Genomic DNA, 15,811 nt, shown 5'->3' on the forward strand with positions numbered 1-15,811 from the left:
TTGGTGGTGTGAGTCGCAAGAACTGGAGATATGGAGTTGGCAATGCATTCTTGCAATGTAAAACCGGTGTTGTGTCTTTGAGAATCAGTTTAACTCAGGATAGAACAAGTGTACCCACGTCCGTCAGAAAATCCATCCTCCCATTGTTTCCGGAGGGAACTTCATCCGTCCTAAAACATTTTTTCCCCAATACAAAACTAGACCAAGTGAATGGAATAGTAATTTTTTTAGAATACAATCAGGTTTACCATCACCAGCTTATGTCATGAAATTTGTTGCTTTTTGGCATCAGTACAACGCAAAACAGTCGGCTGGTGACGTAGTGGCATCAGCGCCGGACTTCGGAGCGAAGGCTCCCGTATTCAAACCCAGCTGGCTCCCTTGGCACGCTTTCCATCCGTGCTGGGTTGAGCGTCGAGCTAGCAACTCGGCCTCGTAAAAAAGAAATTGCCTGCTACGGAAACATCAACAGCTAAAAGTTAATGGCCTGTGCTCGAGTTTAAAAGGCAATTTCCTTCCTTTTTTACAATGCAAAACATAATAATAAAAACGGTGAATTACAGTATATACAAATCATAAAATAGTAAATTTAAAATGTAGTGCGAAAAAGGAGTGAGGTAATGTTCATGAGTTCAAGGTTCAAGGTTCAATCAGAAATCTGATGGCAGAGGGGCAGAAGTTATTCCTGAATTGTTGATTTTCAAACTTGCTGAACTAAGGAAAGCAGTTATTTTTCTCCATAAAATCATCAGATTTTGTTGATCCACCTGTACCTGTTGGCTACAAGGTTTACAGGACCAGCACATAAAATGTACTCCTCGTCTTTGCTGATGTCTATAATGTCCTGATTTACAATGTAATCTCACATATATACTTGACTGCTTTCGCTAAGGGGATGATGGTTACTCACAGCTTCTAGGCTGCTAATGCTGATTTCTGCTATCAAATTTGTGCTGCATCCCCAAAGCTGGGAGCTCTCTCCGACTCCGTGCTCTAAGAGGAGGAGGCTTCATCTTCTTCCCTTTCATTCTGGATATGCTCGCAGAGTGGCCATAGGAATTTGAAAGTACTGCAAGTGTTTAGAGACCGGACTTATATGCTCATAATATCTTCCCTGTCAGGATTCCTGATTTAAGCATGGTGACATGAACAAAGTCTCTGGAAAGAGACTGAAGCTAGTGGATCTAGAAATGTTTTATTCAACAAAAACGAGCAGCAAGCATCATAATGAAACACACTGGGAGGAAGAGGCCTCCTGACCCAATATTACACAACATTTTCTATGCAAAAGATCAAAGCTAACAGCGGGACAATTCTATATTTACAATGTATCTACAATGCTTCCTTTGAATTACATATAGTTTTCACACACCTCCTTCTTTGCACCCACACTCCAGACACCCAAAATGAATGTTAATCAGCATTGTCTGGTTTGCAATCAACTCCAGTCCACAGCTCCACAGATACTATTGTTCAGGAATGCATTTAAAATTCAATCTACAATCCATGTTCAGGTTGAAAGTTTGGTTGCTGGTGAAATTAGTATTTGTAATATACCCTAACACCAGAGTGCTCCCTAACACGGTGATGGGTCTGGTTGAGGGATCAGGAGGCTATGGGATGGAGAGGGTGTTTCCACAGCCCTTTCCCACTGGCAGTAGCTTATCAAGTCCTCCTGAGCTCTTGTGACTGCCCTCCCATCCTACCATTGCAACGTGCATCCATTCAGTAGCAGTGCACCCCCCTAGCCAAAAGAGTTGATTCTATTGTACTACGTCCTTTAAGAACTGGTAAAGATCAAACATGTTGATTTTCAAACTTGCTGGACTGAAGCAGTATATTCTGACAACTCAAAACTTGCAGCATAACAATAGTTAACACCACAATGTTCAATTCAGCAGAGTCCAATGATGTCTTGTGAACGTCACAATTGAAGTTCTTGCTTTTTATAGTCTGTCCTATAGAAACTCAGTGGAGTTACACCTCTACCAAAGGAGGTGTAAGGTGCACCTTCCCTCTGCTAGCCTTCAGGTCACCCTTGGGCAAAGTGTAGCACCTGCTTAGCCCCCCCGATCGCGGTCATTTGAAGCCATGGGAGCAGGTGGTGGAGAGGAAATTAAGAACCTGGTGGCATGGTGCGAAGACAACAACCTATCCCTCAATGTCAGCAAGACGAAAGAATTGGTTGTTGGCTTCAGAAGGAGTAGCGGATCGCACGACCCAATTTACATCGGTGGTGCGCAAGTGGAACAGCTCAAAAGCTTTAAGTTTCTCAGGGTCAATATCACAAATGACCTGACTTGGTCCAACCAAGCAGAGTTCACTTCCAAGAAGGCCCACCAGTGCATTTACTTCCTGAGAAAACTAAAGAAATTTGGCCTGTCCCCTAAAACCCTCACTAATTTTTATAGATGCACCGTAGAAAGCATTCTTCTAGGGTGCATCACAACCTGGTATGGAAGTTGTCCTGTCCAAGACCGAACGAAGCTGCAGAAGATCGTGAACACAGCCCAGCACATCACACAAACCAATCTTCCGTCCGTGGACTCACTTTACACCGCACGCTGTTGGATCAGTGCTGCCAGGATAATCAAGGACACGACCCACCCAGCCAACACACTTTTCGCCCCTCTTCCCTCCGGGAGAAGGCTCAGGAGCTTGAAGGCTCGTACGGCCAGATTTGGGAACAGCTTCTTTCCAACTGTGATAAGACTACTGAACAGATCCTGAACCGGATCTGGGCTGTACCCTCCAAATATCCGGACCTGCCTCTCGGTTTTTTTGCACTACCTTACTTTCCATTTTTCTATTTTCTATTTATGATTTATAATTTAAATTTATAATATTTACTAATTTTTAATATTTAATATTTGTAATCCAGGGAGTGGGAAGCACAGAATCAAATTTCGCTGTGATGATTGTACGTCCTAGTATCAATTGTTTGGCAACAATAAAGTACAAAGTATCTTCAAAGTATATGAGCACCTGGTACATATCACAAGTCTTGGTTATGCGACCACTGAGGCCAGGGTGACAATCTCTGAAGGGTGTTAGTAATGCCTTAGGTCACCTGTTTTGGAAAGACACTGCCCAGAAGAAGGCAATGGCAAACCACTTCTGTAGAAAAATTTGCCAGGAGCAATCATGGCCATGAGTCCATGATTACCTACATTATACACAGCATGATGACGTTGATAGTGATGTAAACGTGGAATAATACAGTGCATGAAGAGGCTATGCATTCCCATTTCACTGCAGCAGTTCTTTGATAGGCTTATCCCATTAGATCAACTTGCCTGCTCCCCCCGAGCCCCGTAAAACTATTTCCCTTCGGTAGTTAAAGAAACTTCTTTTCAAAGTTACTATTGAATTTGTGTTTACCACCCTTTCGGGAATCGCAGTCCAGAGCACAACAACCTATTGAAGGAAATGTTTTATCTAATTCTATTGCTAATCACTTTCAGTTTTTCTTCCTCTCTGCTTTCCCCATTAAAAACAATTCCTCCTTATTTAGTCTTTCTGAACAACTCGATGTCACACCACAGAGGCCGAAATGAGAACCCTAAACCACGCCTGGGGCACCATAGAGAAGACAGCCAAGCACAGACAGAGATGAGGAAACTTCATTGCTGCCCTAAACACCAGCAGCATAACAGGCAGTAAAATAAAATTCTGAACCATTTATAATCTCCTCTAATTATTCCTTTCATTCTTTATGCTCCAGGGAGGACAGTCTTAATTCCTCCAATTTCTTTGTTAAAACGAACCCCTTGTCCTGGCATCGTTTCTGTAAATCCATGTTGTGTTCTCTCCAGGGCCTTAATGCTGTCACGTATAGCTAATCCTAACCAAGATTTGGCTCTTTTGGTTTATTTCAAGTTCACGCAAGCCAGGGAATAGCACAAATACATTTATGGTCAGGCAGCACATACAAAATGCTGGGGAACTCAGCAGGTCTGGCAGCATCTATGGAAAAGAGCGCAGTTGACAATTTGGGCTGAAACCCTTTGGCAGGACTGAATGGGGTATATATTCATGAATACATTTATGGTGTTAGTTTTAAATTTTACAGGTAAAGTCTTAATCTTATAACCTGTTATTGTAAATGGAAAAACTGCAAACCTAAGCATAGTTTTGGCCAAAATGGGCTGAAAGTGAGTGATTTGCGCCATTTAATTTACATTTAGTTAAAACATCTAATGAAGAGATTTGAATGAACAAAAACCGTATGGAGGTTTTTGGCCTCACTTTAATACACTGTCAATCAGGAGAGTGGAAAAAAGGTTCAAGATCTTTGATTGCATGGTCGATGATGAATCTGACATTGCCTGTGTAATGAGTATTACTTAAAGCCCAAGTCCTGTTGGTCCTAATTCAAGAATGTTGAGAAATATCACACTGTTTTACTGGCATGCCATTTGTCTCTGGAGATTGAATTATCAGTGCAGAAACTTCAATCCACCAAGAGTGAATAATTATTTTTTGGCACCAGGCATGATGAGTGGCATTGTAGGCATTCACAGAAGCCGGTGCTGAGCGAGCTTCAGCGAACTGAAAAGGACAGAAAACATTGAACAGTCCAGCACAGGAACAGGCCTTTCGGCCCACAATATTGGTGCTGAACCAGCAGAAAAGCAAATCAAAAATTCATCTCTCCTATCTGCACCATGTCCATACCCCTCCATCTTTCTCATCTTCATGTGTCTATCTCTTAAAAGCCTCTAATGTATTTGCCTCTACCACCATACCAGACAGTGCATTCCAGCCATCTCTCTGAGTAAAAACTTACCCCTCACATCCCTTTTGAACCTGCCCCCTCTCACCTTCAATGTATGCTCTGTGGTATTTCAACCCTTGGAAACTTATACTCCCCGTCTATGCATTTCATAAACATATAAACCTCTATCAGATCTCCCCTCGGCCTCCAGCACTCCAGAGAAAAGAACCCAAGTTTGTCCAGCCTCTCATGATATGCCCCCTAAACTAGGCAGCATCCTGGCAAAGTTCTTCTGCACCCTCTCCAAAGCCTCAACGTCCTTCCCATAGTGGGGCGGCCAGACTGAATAGCTTTCTAATTTAGCAGTATATATGTTCACTGAGTTATAAGACTAAAATTGCACAACTTTGAGCCATTTTACCAGCAGAAGAGACAAACTGATCACATCAGTGCAAAGACAGCATCCCACCAACTAAAGTTGATTTATTTTGCCAAAACTCCATTGAGTCTTGGGGGGGAAATAACGTATCACTGGAGAACAGGAGTACTGGATTATTCCTCTCCACTGTGGGCCTGCGTCCACAAATATCATGTTGAGCATGTGTCTGCAGTGCAAGTCTGATGTAGTCAGCAACTTGCTGATGGCAGGAGTTTTTCCTTTTCACTAGCGTTACTGTAATGCAGAGGTTTCCAACCTGGGGTTCATGACCACCTCAGTTAGTTGTAGGGGGCCATGGCACAAAAAAGGTTTGGGATCCCCTGCTGTAGTGAATGAGCATGGGCCTGGTTCCCAAATTGTAATCAGCACTAATGAATTCCAAGCAATTCTACAGAATGAACACTGCGCAGCTGGTATTGTGCACCGATCTTTTAACTGTGTCATTATGCTGAGCCTCATCCCTCTGCTTGATAACTTACCAAGTACGTACCTAACTGCTTGTAACACCGCTGGCGTTTAGGGCAGCAATGAAGGTCCTCCATTTCTGGCAGTGTTCAGGGCTTCCTTCATCATGTCAGTAGCTCCCTCTCGGTTTTCACCACCATCAGCCATACAAATCCTGGTTGGAGACTCAGGAATACTGTCACACACAGATGTAGAAGGATTCTTTATTGCTGTTTCCATAACAATGTTGTTTTACCAGTCAGGGTTGTTAGCCCCGAGCTGAACCCCCAGACCTGGAGGACTGGTGGCCCACTCAGTGGGCACGTGGTGAAAACTGCCCAGCGGATTATCAGCACCCAATTGCCCACCATTGAGAACATCTGCCATAAATGCTGCCTGGGCAGGGCGAAAAGCATTATCAGGGATGCATCTCACCCTAACCATGGACTTTTTACTCTCCTCCCATCCGGTTGGCACTACAGGAGCCTCCGCTCCTGCACCAGCAGGCACAGGAAGAGCTTCTTACCCGAGGCTGTGACCCTGCTGAACCTCACATCACAGCACTAAGTGGTATTGCATCTGTATTGTACTGTCTCAGTACTTTTATATTTGTGTGCTGTAGCACTTTTTTTATTCACAGTTATTTTGCAAATAACACTATTCTTTGCATTTCTGGTCAGATGCTAAATGCATTTCATTGGCTTTGTATCTGTACTCAGCACAATGACAATAAAGTTGAATCTAATCTAATCTAATCTTAGTCTGTCCTCTATCCTTTGACCTGTTTGGCATGGGCGACCCTACCAAGAGCCAAAGCATGAAGCCCTGACTCCAGCCAGTATAGCTCTCCGGGTTACCGAGGCACACAAGCCTCCAAACCCCACAACAAGGGTGTGTTCCTCTGGGAGGAACTTACTATGTATTCAATCTTTATCTTAAATTAACACATTACAGCACAATCATGAACACTAGAGAGTGCAGGTGCTGGCAATCCAAAGCAACAGAGCTAGAATGCTGGAGGAACACAGCAGGTCAGGCAGCATCTATGAAAATGAATAAACAAGCAACACTTTAGGCAAAGACCCTTCATCAGGACTCAAGCAGCATAGAGTTGCTTCAGTGAATTTAACTGTTATTGATTGTTACCTTAGCTGATTTAAAGCACTGTCAGGTGCATATAATTGATGCAAATGTTGAGCTTAAAATAATTAATTGCATTGGTTGTCAGGTGTAACCATTGGATGATGAAACCTGGTGCAGTAAGGCACAGGATCACGATTAGGATGGAGTTCAAATTGCACAGAGGTTTTCTTTGGTTAGTTAACTGCGGACTCAGCAGTGTTTTACAATCGCTCCTTTTGGTTTCGATCATGTTTCCACTCAGAAATGGTACCTGAAGGTTCACAGACATTTTACACACAGCTGGGTGCCTCATTTAGACTAAATACAAACTGCAGATGTGCTCCTGTCGCTGTGGTTATTTAAGTTTGGCTTATAAGGCTTTTAGGTTCAAACACCTAACTTCCAAGAGTTGCTTTTTACTTCGTATTTTTAAAAAAAATTCTGAATTGATTTTTTTTATTAGGCAAGTTCCCGTTTAATTTAGTTTTGCCTCATGGCAGCCTTCAAGTATTACTTCTGCTGCACCTCCCCCTAATGAATATTTTTAATTTAGTTTTCAACCCCTGACTCCCATTTCTTGGCTCTGAGGACTGCTGGGGAAGTCTGGCTGTGTAACAAGCAATTAGAAGGTGACTATTGATGAGAAAGGATGACTGGTCCCCTGCTCAGTGAATCAGTGGCCCTCTGCACAGGGAAGTGCAGGTCCGAACACAGCTCATTGATGCAGGACAAATATACTGTTGGTCAGTGCTTTCCTTTCCCAGCTTCAATTTTGATCCTCTACCCAAGTCTTCTAAGTACTATAATGTTATCTGGCTTTCTTCGCTCAAAGATCAATTCAACGCTCCCCTTCTGATCGGTTACAATGTTTGTAATGGAAGCAAGATACTACCTGATTCTCCATGGATGTGTTTGCTGACAAACATCTTGATTTAAACTCCTTTCTTCTATTTTTTCTTCTTTTGTCTTTTTCTGTTTTTCTTTCTCCCATATTCTCTTTATTCTTTACTGCAGTCATCCCTCCTCTCATTTTTTCACTTCTTCTTGTTCTTTCTTTCACTCCTCATCTCCCTCTCTCCCCCCCCCCATTCCTTCATTCTTTATACCTCCCCCTGCCACTACCACCTTCTGCCGGAGAGTGCTCGGTAAACGCACTCCCGACACACGCATTCATTCACTCACACACAAACATTGCCTGGTCATTCCGATGTCGTTTCACTGAGAGTGCGCACTCCAATGTCTTTCCCCCGGTATAGTCTCTTAATAGGTCCTAAACCGAGCTGTTGCGCTGGGGTTGGCTTTATGGTGCCTTTCCTGCCATACACAGCAGAATATTCCTTTTCTTTAGTATGGGGATGTGTATATATTGTTTGTATACTGCAATTAATGTAGATACTTCTTGTAATATGATTGTAACTACATGTGGTGTGCATAATATTCTAATTCATGTGTCATCTTCAGTGAACTTTATGAGTAATTAAAGATGGGATGTCCTGGTGCCTCATAAGTGGGGTTCATTCCTCTCAGGGGCAGAGAGAGACCAGGGCAGCCAGGAATTAATACTGGACCAGAATGAGGCTAATATTGTGATTTCTGGTAGATATTTTTTGTAAATATTGGCAGTTTTCTTTTCACTATTTTTACTAATTTTTATGTGTTTGAATTTTTGACACAACTAATAAACACCTTTGCTGTAAAGTGCTAAGTGCCACCAGCCATTTTGCCTTTGGTTTTAACCCACGTATCTAACACACCTCCTCAATGGAAAGTACACCGTTGGAAAGGTCTTTTCAGTGCTGCCCGCCAGTCCTAAACTCTCAGGTATCCATGCGTCCACTTCATCCAACTTAACCATCCTACACATTTACCACTGAATTTAAGGACAGCCTCAAAATAATTGTGGAGAAATACAACATCAACATCAACTCAGAGAGTAGTCTCACTCAGAATCACCTGAGTGTTTGAGTTGGATGACAAGAAGAAGTGGAGAATCAGGAATGGATGAAACAAGTGGTGGACTAACCTGGCAATCAGTGGCCAACTATCCCAGTTGGAATGACATCTCTAAGTGGTGGACTATACTGATAATCAATGGCCAATGGTGGTCTAGACTGACAATCAATAGCCAACTGGTGGACTAGACTGGCAAACAATGGCCAGTGGTGGTCTAGATTGACAATCAATGGCCAGTGGGGTCTAGACTGACAATCAATGGCCAACCATCCCAGTTGGTAATGAATCTCTAAGATGAACTATGTATGCAAATCCCCAGATGATGCATCTTCAGAGCCCTGTATAAAGTATATGTTGGGAAATAATCATTCCTGATGAGTGAAGGATTGCAGTTGAACAAATCTATTCATCATTTGTTGGATCAAATCTGTGCACTTTTTCCTCTCTACCTGAGCCCATGCTTTCTATTTTAACACTTCTGACGGCCTTGAACAGATTATTGATTGATTCAGAATTGCATGTTTTAACCTCTTTTGAGATTAAATACGCAAACAAATATTCTCATCACAATTATGGCATTTTCTACATGGCAGTCACAGAGATAATCCTAACTGGTAAATGAAATAATGTTCAGGTCTCCTGAGTTATCAGCGACCATCACTGAACATGCATGTTGACAATGCACTGTTCTCAACATTGGGGAACTTGTATAACAAAGTCAATGATGGGGAGCTGAATAATGCATTTAATAATAATATATAATTCGTTCTGTGCACTGGTCTTAAGATGTTATAAAGGGCCCCTGGTGTATCTGTCAAAACTCCAGGATGAGTGCGTATCCCATTGCCTACACTTTCAAAGTACAGCTCTTGATTGACTTCCAAGCCCTGCAGCAGGTGCTCCCTGCTGCTTCAACTGCTGATGATGATGTTTCTCCAGTGTCGTGAAGAACACATTTTGGCAAAATGTAAAGGCGATGCCCGCTGATAGCCATGACAAGTTCCTGTGCATTTTTATAGGTGACAGATGTTTTACGATACATGACTGGTGTTTTCTTGAAAGCTGACTTGCTGAGGGCAGTTCTGGCTCCTGACAAAGCCTAGAGCTTGGAAGGGGAAATTCTTAGAAACTACATCTTCAATTTTATCCAAAAAAAAAGCCTAACAGTATCAGGTTTTACTTATTTGAGAGTCGGACAAAAGGTATTTATGTCTGGTATTTCAATCTTGACATGTTTATGTCTCACTTTTGAGAAGAAAATCTATTTTATCAGTCTGCAATGTCACATTGATGTAATTGTTACTCTGCCAACAATTGTGATGATTTCAGAAGGAAGCAAGAATTATTTTATCTGCTTGTGGGATCATTTTAACATAGCTCTCTCATCAAGAAACTGACAGAGTTGGTTAGGTGCGGAGCTGGTTTTATACTCGGCATGATTTTACTGTCCATTGTAGCTAGTAATTGACAAAGTTTGTAACTTCAACATTTCACCTGTAACCATCAACTTGAAAAATAATGAAGTTAGGACTTACGTAAGTCCAATATTTTAAACATAAAGTACAACTTGTGCACTTTTCATCCTTGTCTACATTAGCAAAGAAACTATTTTTCTGGTTAAAGATGCTCCTTATTAACCTCCCTGTGATCTCGGCTTCCTCTCCCGCCTGTAACACACACATGCAGACATTAGTCTGGGGCCTGCTTCAAGTTAGGACCTCAAAGCTGATTTTGAAAGAGAGCTGTGGACACTATTCTGAGATCCTAATATTCTTCACCACGTGAGGCACTGGGAAAATGAACCACCTTGGGCACCAAGGCAACCCTGGTGTTGCTATGGGTGAAAGAGGGCAGCAAAAGCAGCAGATCTAATCTTAAGGAGAAGCTTTAGCTCCATTTTGAGGCTCATCCTGGGTCCATTGTAGGGTACATATAAAAGTAATTACCTATTATTTTGCAGTTTACGGTGGTCAAATTAAGGACCACTCATTGAGTGCAAGCCTCCAAGAGGACCACAACCTTGTTGTAGGTCTAGCGGCTTGCATACCTCAATGACCTGGACAGCTATGTTGGCTGGAGTCGGGGCCTTGTGCTTTCACCCTTGGTCAAACAGGTCAAAGGGTAGAGGCCAGGCTAAGAGTGGTCCACTAATCCTCCAGGTTTGAGGGTTCAGCTCAGAGCTAACAACCCTGACTGGTCAAACAAAATCGTTACGGGAACAGCATAAACAGCTGCCCTAAACGCCAATGGCATAACAGGCAGCAACTCTGAGTGTGAGCTGACAGTCGTAATTTTTGCCAGATTTGCAATGGGGTCCCTAAGTAAGCGTTAGGTCCTGATTAAGGTTTTCAAGCTTCAGAACGCCTGCTTGAGGAGGGTACACTGTGCACTGTCTGGTCAATGGCATTGATCTTCTGTGGACAATACACCCGGAATATTACCTCATTCACTAAATGCATAGTTGCAACTCAAGCTAACTTGCCTCCTAAGGACTTGTTCTCTTTCTCTTCATTCACCATAAGGCAGGTGCAATTAGTTACAGAATTAAAATGGTTTGCAATAAAGTCAATGAATCCATCACAAATTGATTGAATGATACTAAAATTGAACTTCTCTGAAAATTGTTACCTCCTTAATATTTGCAGTGACATCTCACGTTTTGTAAAACTTTAGTTAGAACTCCATGAAAGCAACAGTTTTACCAAAGATTGTATTTTTCATTACCAAAATTTAGACTGTCGCTTTGCATTACAGAAACTGGAAACTTCCTGGAAGCCTTGGATGGCGGTCGTCAGATATCTCACATTCGCCGACTACAAGCAAAATCAGGAGACCTTTCAAGTAAGGATTTCACCGATATTCTGATGAAATTAAATAGCCAGGACTAGTCATTTATGGCGGCATCACGTGGTTTAAATTCTAGAAGGAGTAGAAAGTTTCCTAGTGGATAACACTGCATAGAAGGCCATGTCCTTTACCAACTACCTGTATGTGTTTTGGTGAGAATATAGACACATTGTAAAAGACTCAATTCAGCAGAATTCAAATTTTATTCATTGTAGCAATGAAGCATTTATTTTTAGGCAATTAATTCAATCTTAATTTTGCAGAAAATTAGGTGTTTTGGGGGCCACAGAATTTTATCAAAGCTTAACATTAGCCTCCAACCAGGTAGCATGAATATCGATTTCTCCTTCTGATAAGGTTTTTCCCCTCCCCTTTCCCACATCTTCAGTTTCCCACTTCGGCCTCTTACCTCTTCTCACCTGCCTATCACTTCTCCCTGGGTCTCCTCGTCCCATGGTCTACCATCCTCTCCTATCAGATTCCTTCTTCTCCAGCCCTTGACCTTTCCCATCCACTTAGCATCACCTATCGCCTTCTAGCTACCCTCCTTCCCCTCCCCCTAGCCTTTTTATCCTGGTGACTTCCCCCTTCCTTTCCAGTCCTGAAGAAGGGTATCAACCAGAAAACATCCACTGCTTCATCATTTCCATAGATGCTGCCTGACCTGCTGAGTTCCTCCACTATTTTACATGCGTTGCTTTGGATTTCCAGCATCTGCAGACTTCCTCGTATTAGCAATAAAAGTATAGGTTTTCACAGGTGATAATAGAAAATAAATATGCATAAGTTAAGAACATATCTTTGTGTGTATTTATTTACTTTACATTTGTAAGGACAGAAGTTGAAAAATGTAAATCCTGCTTCCTTGGAATGTTGGCTCCACTTTTAAAAACCTGCCTGGTTGCTGATTTTTGACTGAATTCTAACTAGTAATGACGAGGATTTATTTTTTGTTATTTGTGTCTGAATGCAAGGTAAAATTAACTTTTTTTTCCAGCATTTACAAATCAGAAATTGTATCCTGCCAAGCCTATGCTAGGTCAATTATAGAGTGCAAAGGTCAGAAGGGAAGTCCAGGCACTTCAAGCAAATCATTGTTGAATGTGTACGTCGGATTGCTTGGGGAAGTAGAATAATCCAAAGAATTTGGGGATAAGGACACGGCAGAACCAATGCGGCATGGGTTGGAGAACTTGGATAAGGTCAGGAGAGCTCCAGGAGAGAAGATGGAGGTTCTTTTCCATTTGTTCTTTGCTTGCATATTGCTTTAATGTACCAAGAATTATTTCAGATCTACGATGTAGTTTGTGGATAATCTGCATATCCTTCAATTCCATCAATGGAGTGTTATTTGTTTACAATATAAAACACTGTGATGGTTTTTAAAACCGATACATTTCATGAATATTTCAAGAGAAAATGAATGATTTTCAATCCAGACACTCAGACCAATGAAAAGGTATATTTTTTTATGAAGTTGATAACCACTACTGTCATTTACAGGTTGACTTGCACAGTTCAGAAACTTGGCCAGATACTTCGCATTGTGCATTTTTACATATCTAATATGGGTGGTGGGGTGGAGATGTGTTTCTACCAAAGGAGATGTAAGGCGCTCCTACCCTTTGCTAACCTACAGGTCACCCTTGGGCAAGGTGTAGCACCTGCTTAGCCCCCCCCCCCCAATCCCCCACCAATCAAGGTCATGTAAAGCCGTGGGAGCAGGTGATGGATGGTCGTATGAGCAACTGGTGCATGTCACAAGTCCTGGTTATGCAACCACTGTCGCCAGGCAGCCAATCTTTGAAGAGTGGTGATCATTGCTGGGGTCACCTGTCTTGTAAAGACACTGCCCAGAAGGCGGCAATGGCAAACCACTTCCACAGAAAAATTTACCAAGAATAATCATGGTCATGAGACCATGATCACCCTCGTCATATGATGTGGCACATAATGATGATGTCATATGACGTGGCACATGATGGAGGGCTCTGGCCCCAGTGCAGGCCGCTGTGAATATGTAATTTAAATGGCTCAGCATGGACAGGATGGGCTTCTGTGCTGTACTTTACTATGATTCCATTACTCCATTTAATATCATCTCCTGTGAAATGCACCTTTAAAGCAGGGGCTATTCACTTGCAATATTCTGGACTATAACTGTTTCTGAGCACAGTCAGAGAAAGGTTTTAATAATGCAGTTATCTCTGCAGTTGCCTGATTTAAAGGGAATTGCTGTAAGGAAATCCCAGTCTGTCGCTTGGAAACAGTTTACCCCGAACAAAATGTGGTTCATATATATATATATATATATATATATATACACACTCACCATAGACCACATATACTCACAAATGCGTGAGATGCCCATGACTCCAAAATTCAAAATGCAGCGACACAGCTCGTAACATGATTGCATCACAGCTCAATGACCCCATTGCTGCCCTTATTTCTCATGCTGTCTGAATGAAGTCTTCTCGTTGTCCTTGTAATTGCCTGGGATTCCTTCAGGTACTCTGGTTTGTTCTCGCAGCCAAAGACATGCAAATCAGTAGTTTAATTGGCTATTCTAAATTCCCCTACCCCAGATGCAGGTGAATGCTAGAATCTGGATAGTGTTAGCAGGAATGAGGAGAGTAGAATTTTTTAGGGTAGGATTAGTGTAAACACAGAAATTTCTCTAAACAGAAATTCTATTGGTCATCAGCAAAAATTTTCTTACTTAATTCTGCGGTGGAGTTGTTGACTTTTAGCCCAGCTTTATGTCCTGTAACAAAAACACTGTAAGGGCTTTCTGTTAGTCACACGCATTTATCTACAGCAATAAATCTTAACAGTGTAATCCTTCTGATAAAGCAAAGTTCAAACTTCAAAGTCAATTTATTATCCAAATTTATGTACGTCACCAGATGCAACCCTAAGATTCATTTTCTTGTGGGCATACACAGTAAATCCAAGAAACGCAATAGACCACATCCAACAGGATGGACAAATGACTAATGTGTGAAAGGCAACAAACTATGCAAACTAAGAAAAATAATATTAAGTAAGTAAGTAATAAATATCTAGAACATGAAATGAGGTGTCCTTGACAGTAAGTCCATAGGTTGTGGGAACATTTCAGTGACGGAGCATGATACTGCTTTGACTCATTTATGTGGTTCAGAGACTCATATCCAAGATATCCATACACTGTCTGAATAACCCTCCCCTCCTTTCAGACTGATACATTATATCAGAAATGTACAGGTAGATTCCATAATTCCTAATGGTTTATTACTCTGGCAATTTGGTGATATAAATGTCATGAATACTGGCAAAGTGGCTTTTAATCTAACTGAGTGGCCTCCGACAACCGACTACCCCCAACAGTGCTGAAAGATCTTAATTCCTTGGAAGCCAGGTTAAGCGCAAAAGCTGTGACCTTTCTGTGAAAATTAACAGTAAAGGAGCTTCATTCTTGCCATTAAAACAACACCTTTTTGAGAAACCTGGTGTAACACATGGCGGGGTCGGGATACGTCTCTACCAAAGGAGGTGTAAGGTGCTCCTTCCCTCCACTAGCCTGCAGGTCACGTTTGGGCAAGGTGTGGCCCCTGCTTAGCACCCCCCCCCACCCTGATCAGGGTCGTGTGAAGACATGGGAGCAGGTGGTGCATATCACAAATCCTGGTTATGCGACCACTGACACCAGGCAGACAGTCTCTGAAGAGTATTGATAATGGCTGGGATCACCCATCTTGTAAAGACACTGCCCAGAAGAAGGCAATGGCAAACCACTTCTGTGGAAAAATTTGCCAAGAACAATCACAGTCAATGATAAGATATGATTGCCCACGTCATACAACACAGCACATAATGAATGCACCAGTAATTGTAACTACTGGGGTTTATGTGAAATGTGTAAAATAATACAGGAACTGCGAGACTATTTGATGGTGGAGATAAATAGCTGATGCGGCTTTACTGTTGAAACAATTTCAGGAAATCATGGGCTGAAATTTTTGTCTGGGCATATATTTGTTCACAATTTTAATCACATGTTTGAAATATTATAGTCAGTCAAATAAGAAAGAAAAATAATTCACAGTACTAAGCAAGAGAGAGAGAGCGAGAGAGAGAGAGAGACTTTTGCATAGTGCTTGGTAATTTTATGTATTGCACTATACTCTGCTGCCGCAGTAAAAACAAATTTCATTACATATGTGACTGGTGATAAACCTGATTCTGACGTGGGTCTCTGTTGTGGACCGAAAGTGGGAAGGAGGCAGGGATACAGGAATCATGGT

The 15,811-nt window shown here is 41.9% G+C and overlaps 1 protein-coding gene across 1 annotated transcript in view; it reads left to right on the top strand.

Annotated features, from left to right (window-relative positions):
* emid1 (EMI domain containing 1) overlaps positions 1 to 15,811 on the top strand; it is a 438,363-nt gene that overhangs the window by 224,625 nt on the left and 197,927 nt on the right. The window contains exon 4 of the mRNA XM_063034463.1: positions 11,430 to 11,516. Coding sequence (XP_062890533.1) covers positions 11,430 to 11,516 — 87 coding nt within the window. The remainder of the gene's footprint in view (positions 1 to 11,429; positions 11,517 to 15,811) is intronic.

This window comes from Mobula hypostoma, chromosome 27 (genome assembly GCF_963921235.1).
Source record: "Mobula hypostoma chromosome 27, sMobHyp1.1, whole genome shotgun sequence".
NCBI lineage: Eukaryota > Metazoa > Chordata > Chondrichthyes > Myliobatiformes > Myliobatidae > Mobula > Mobula hypostoma.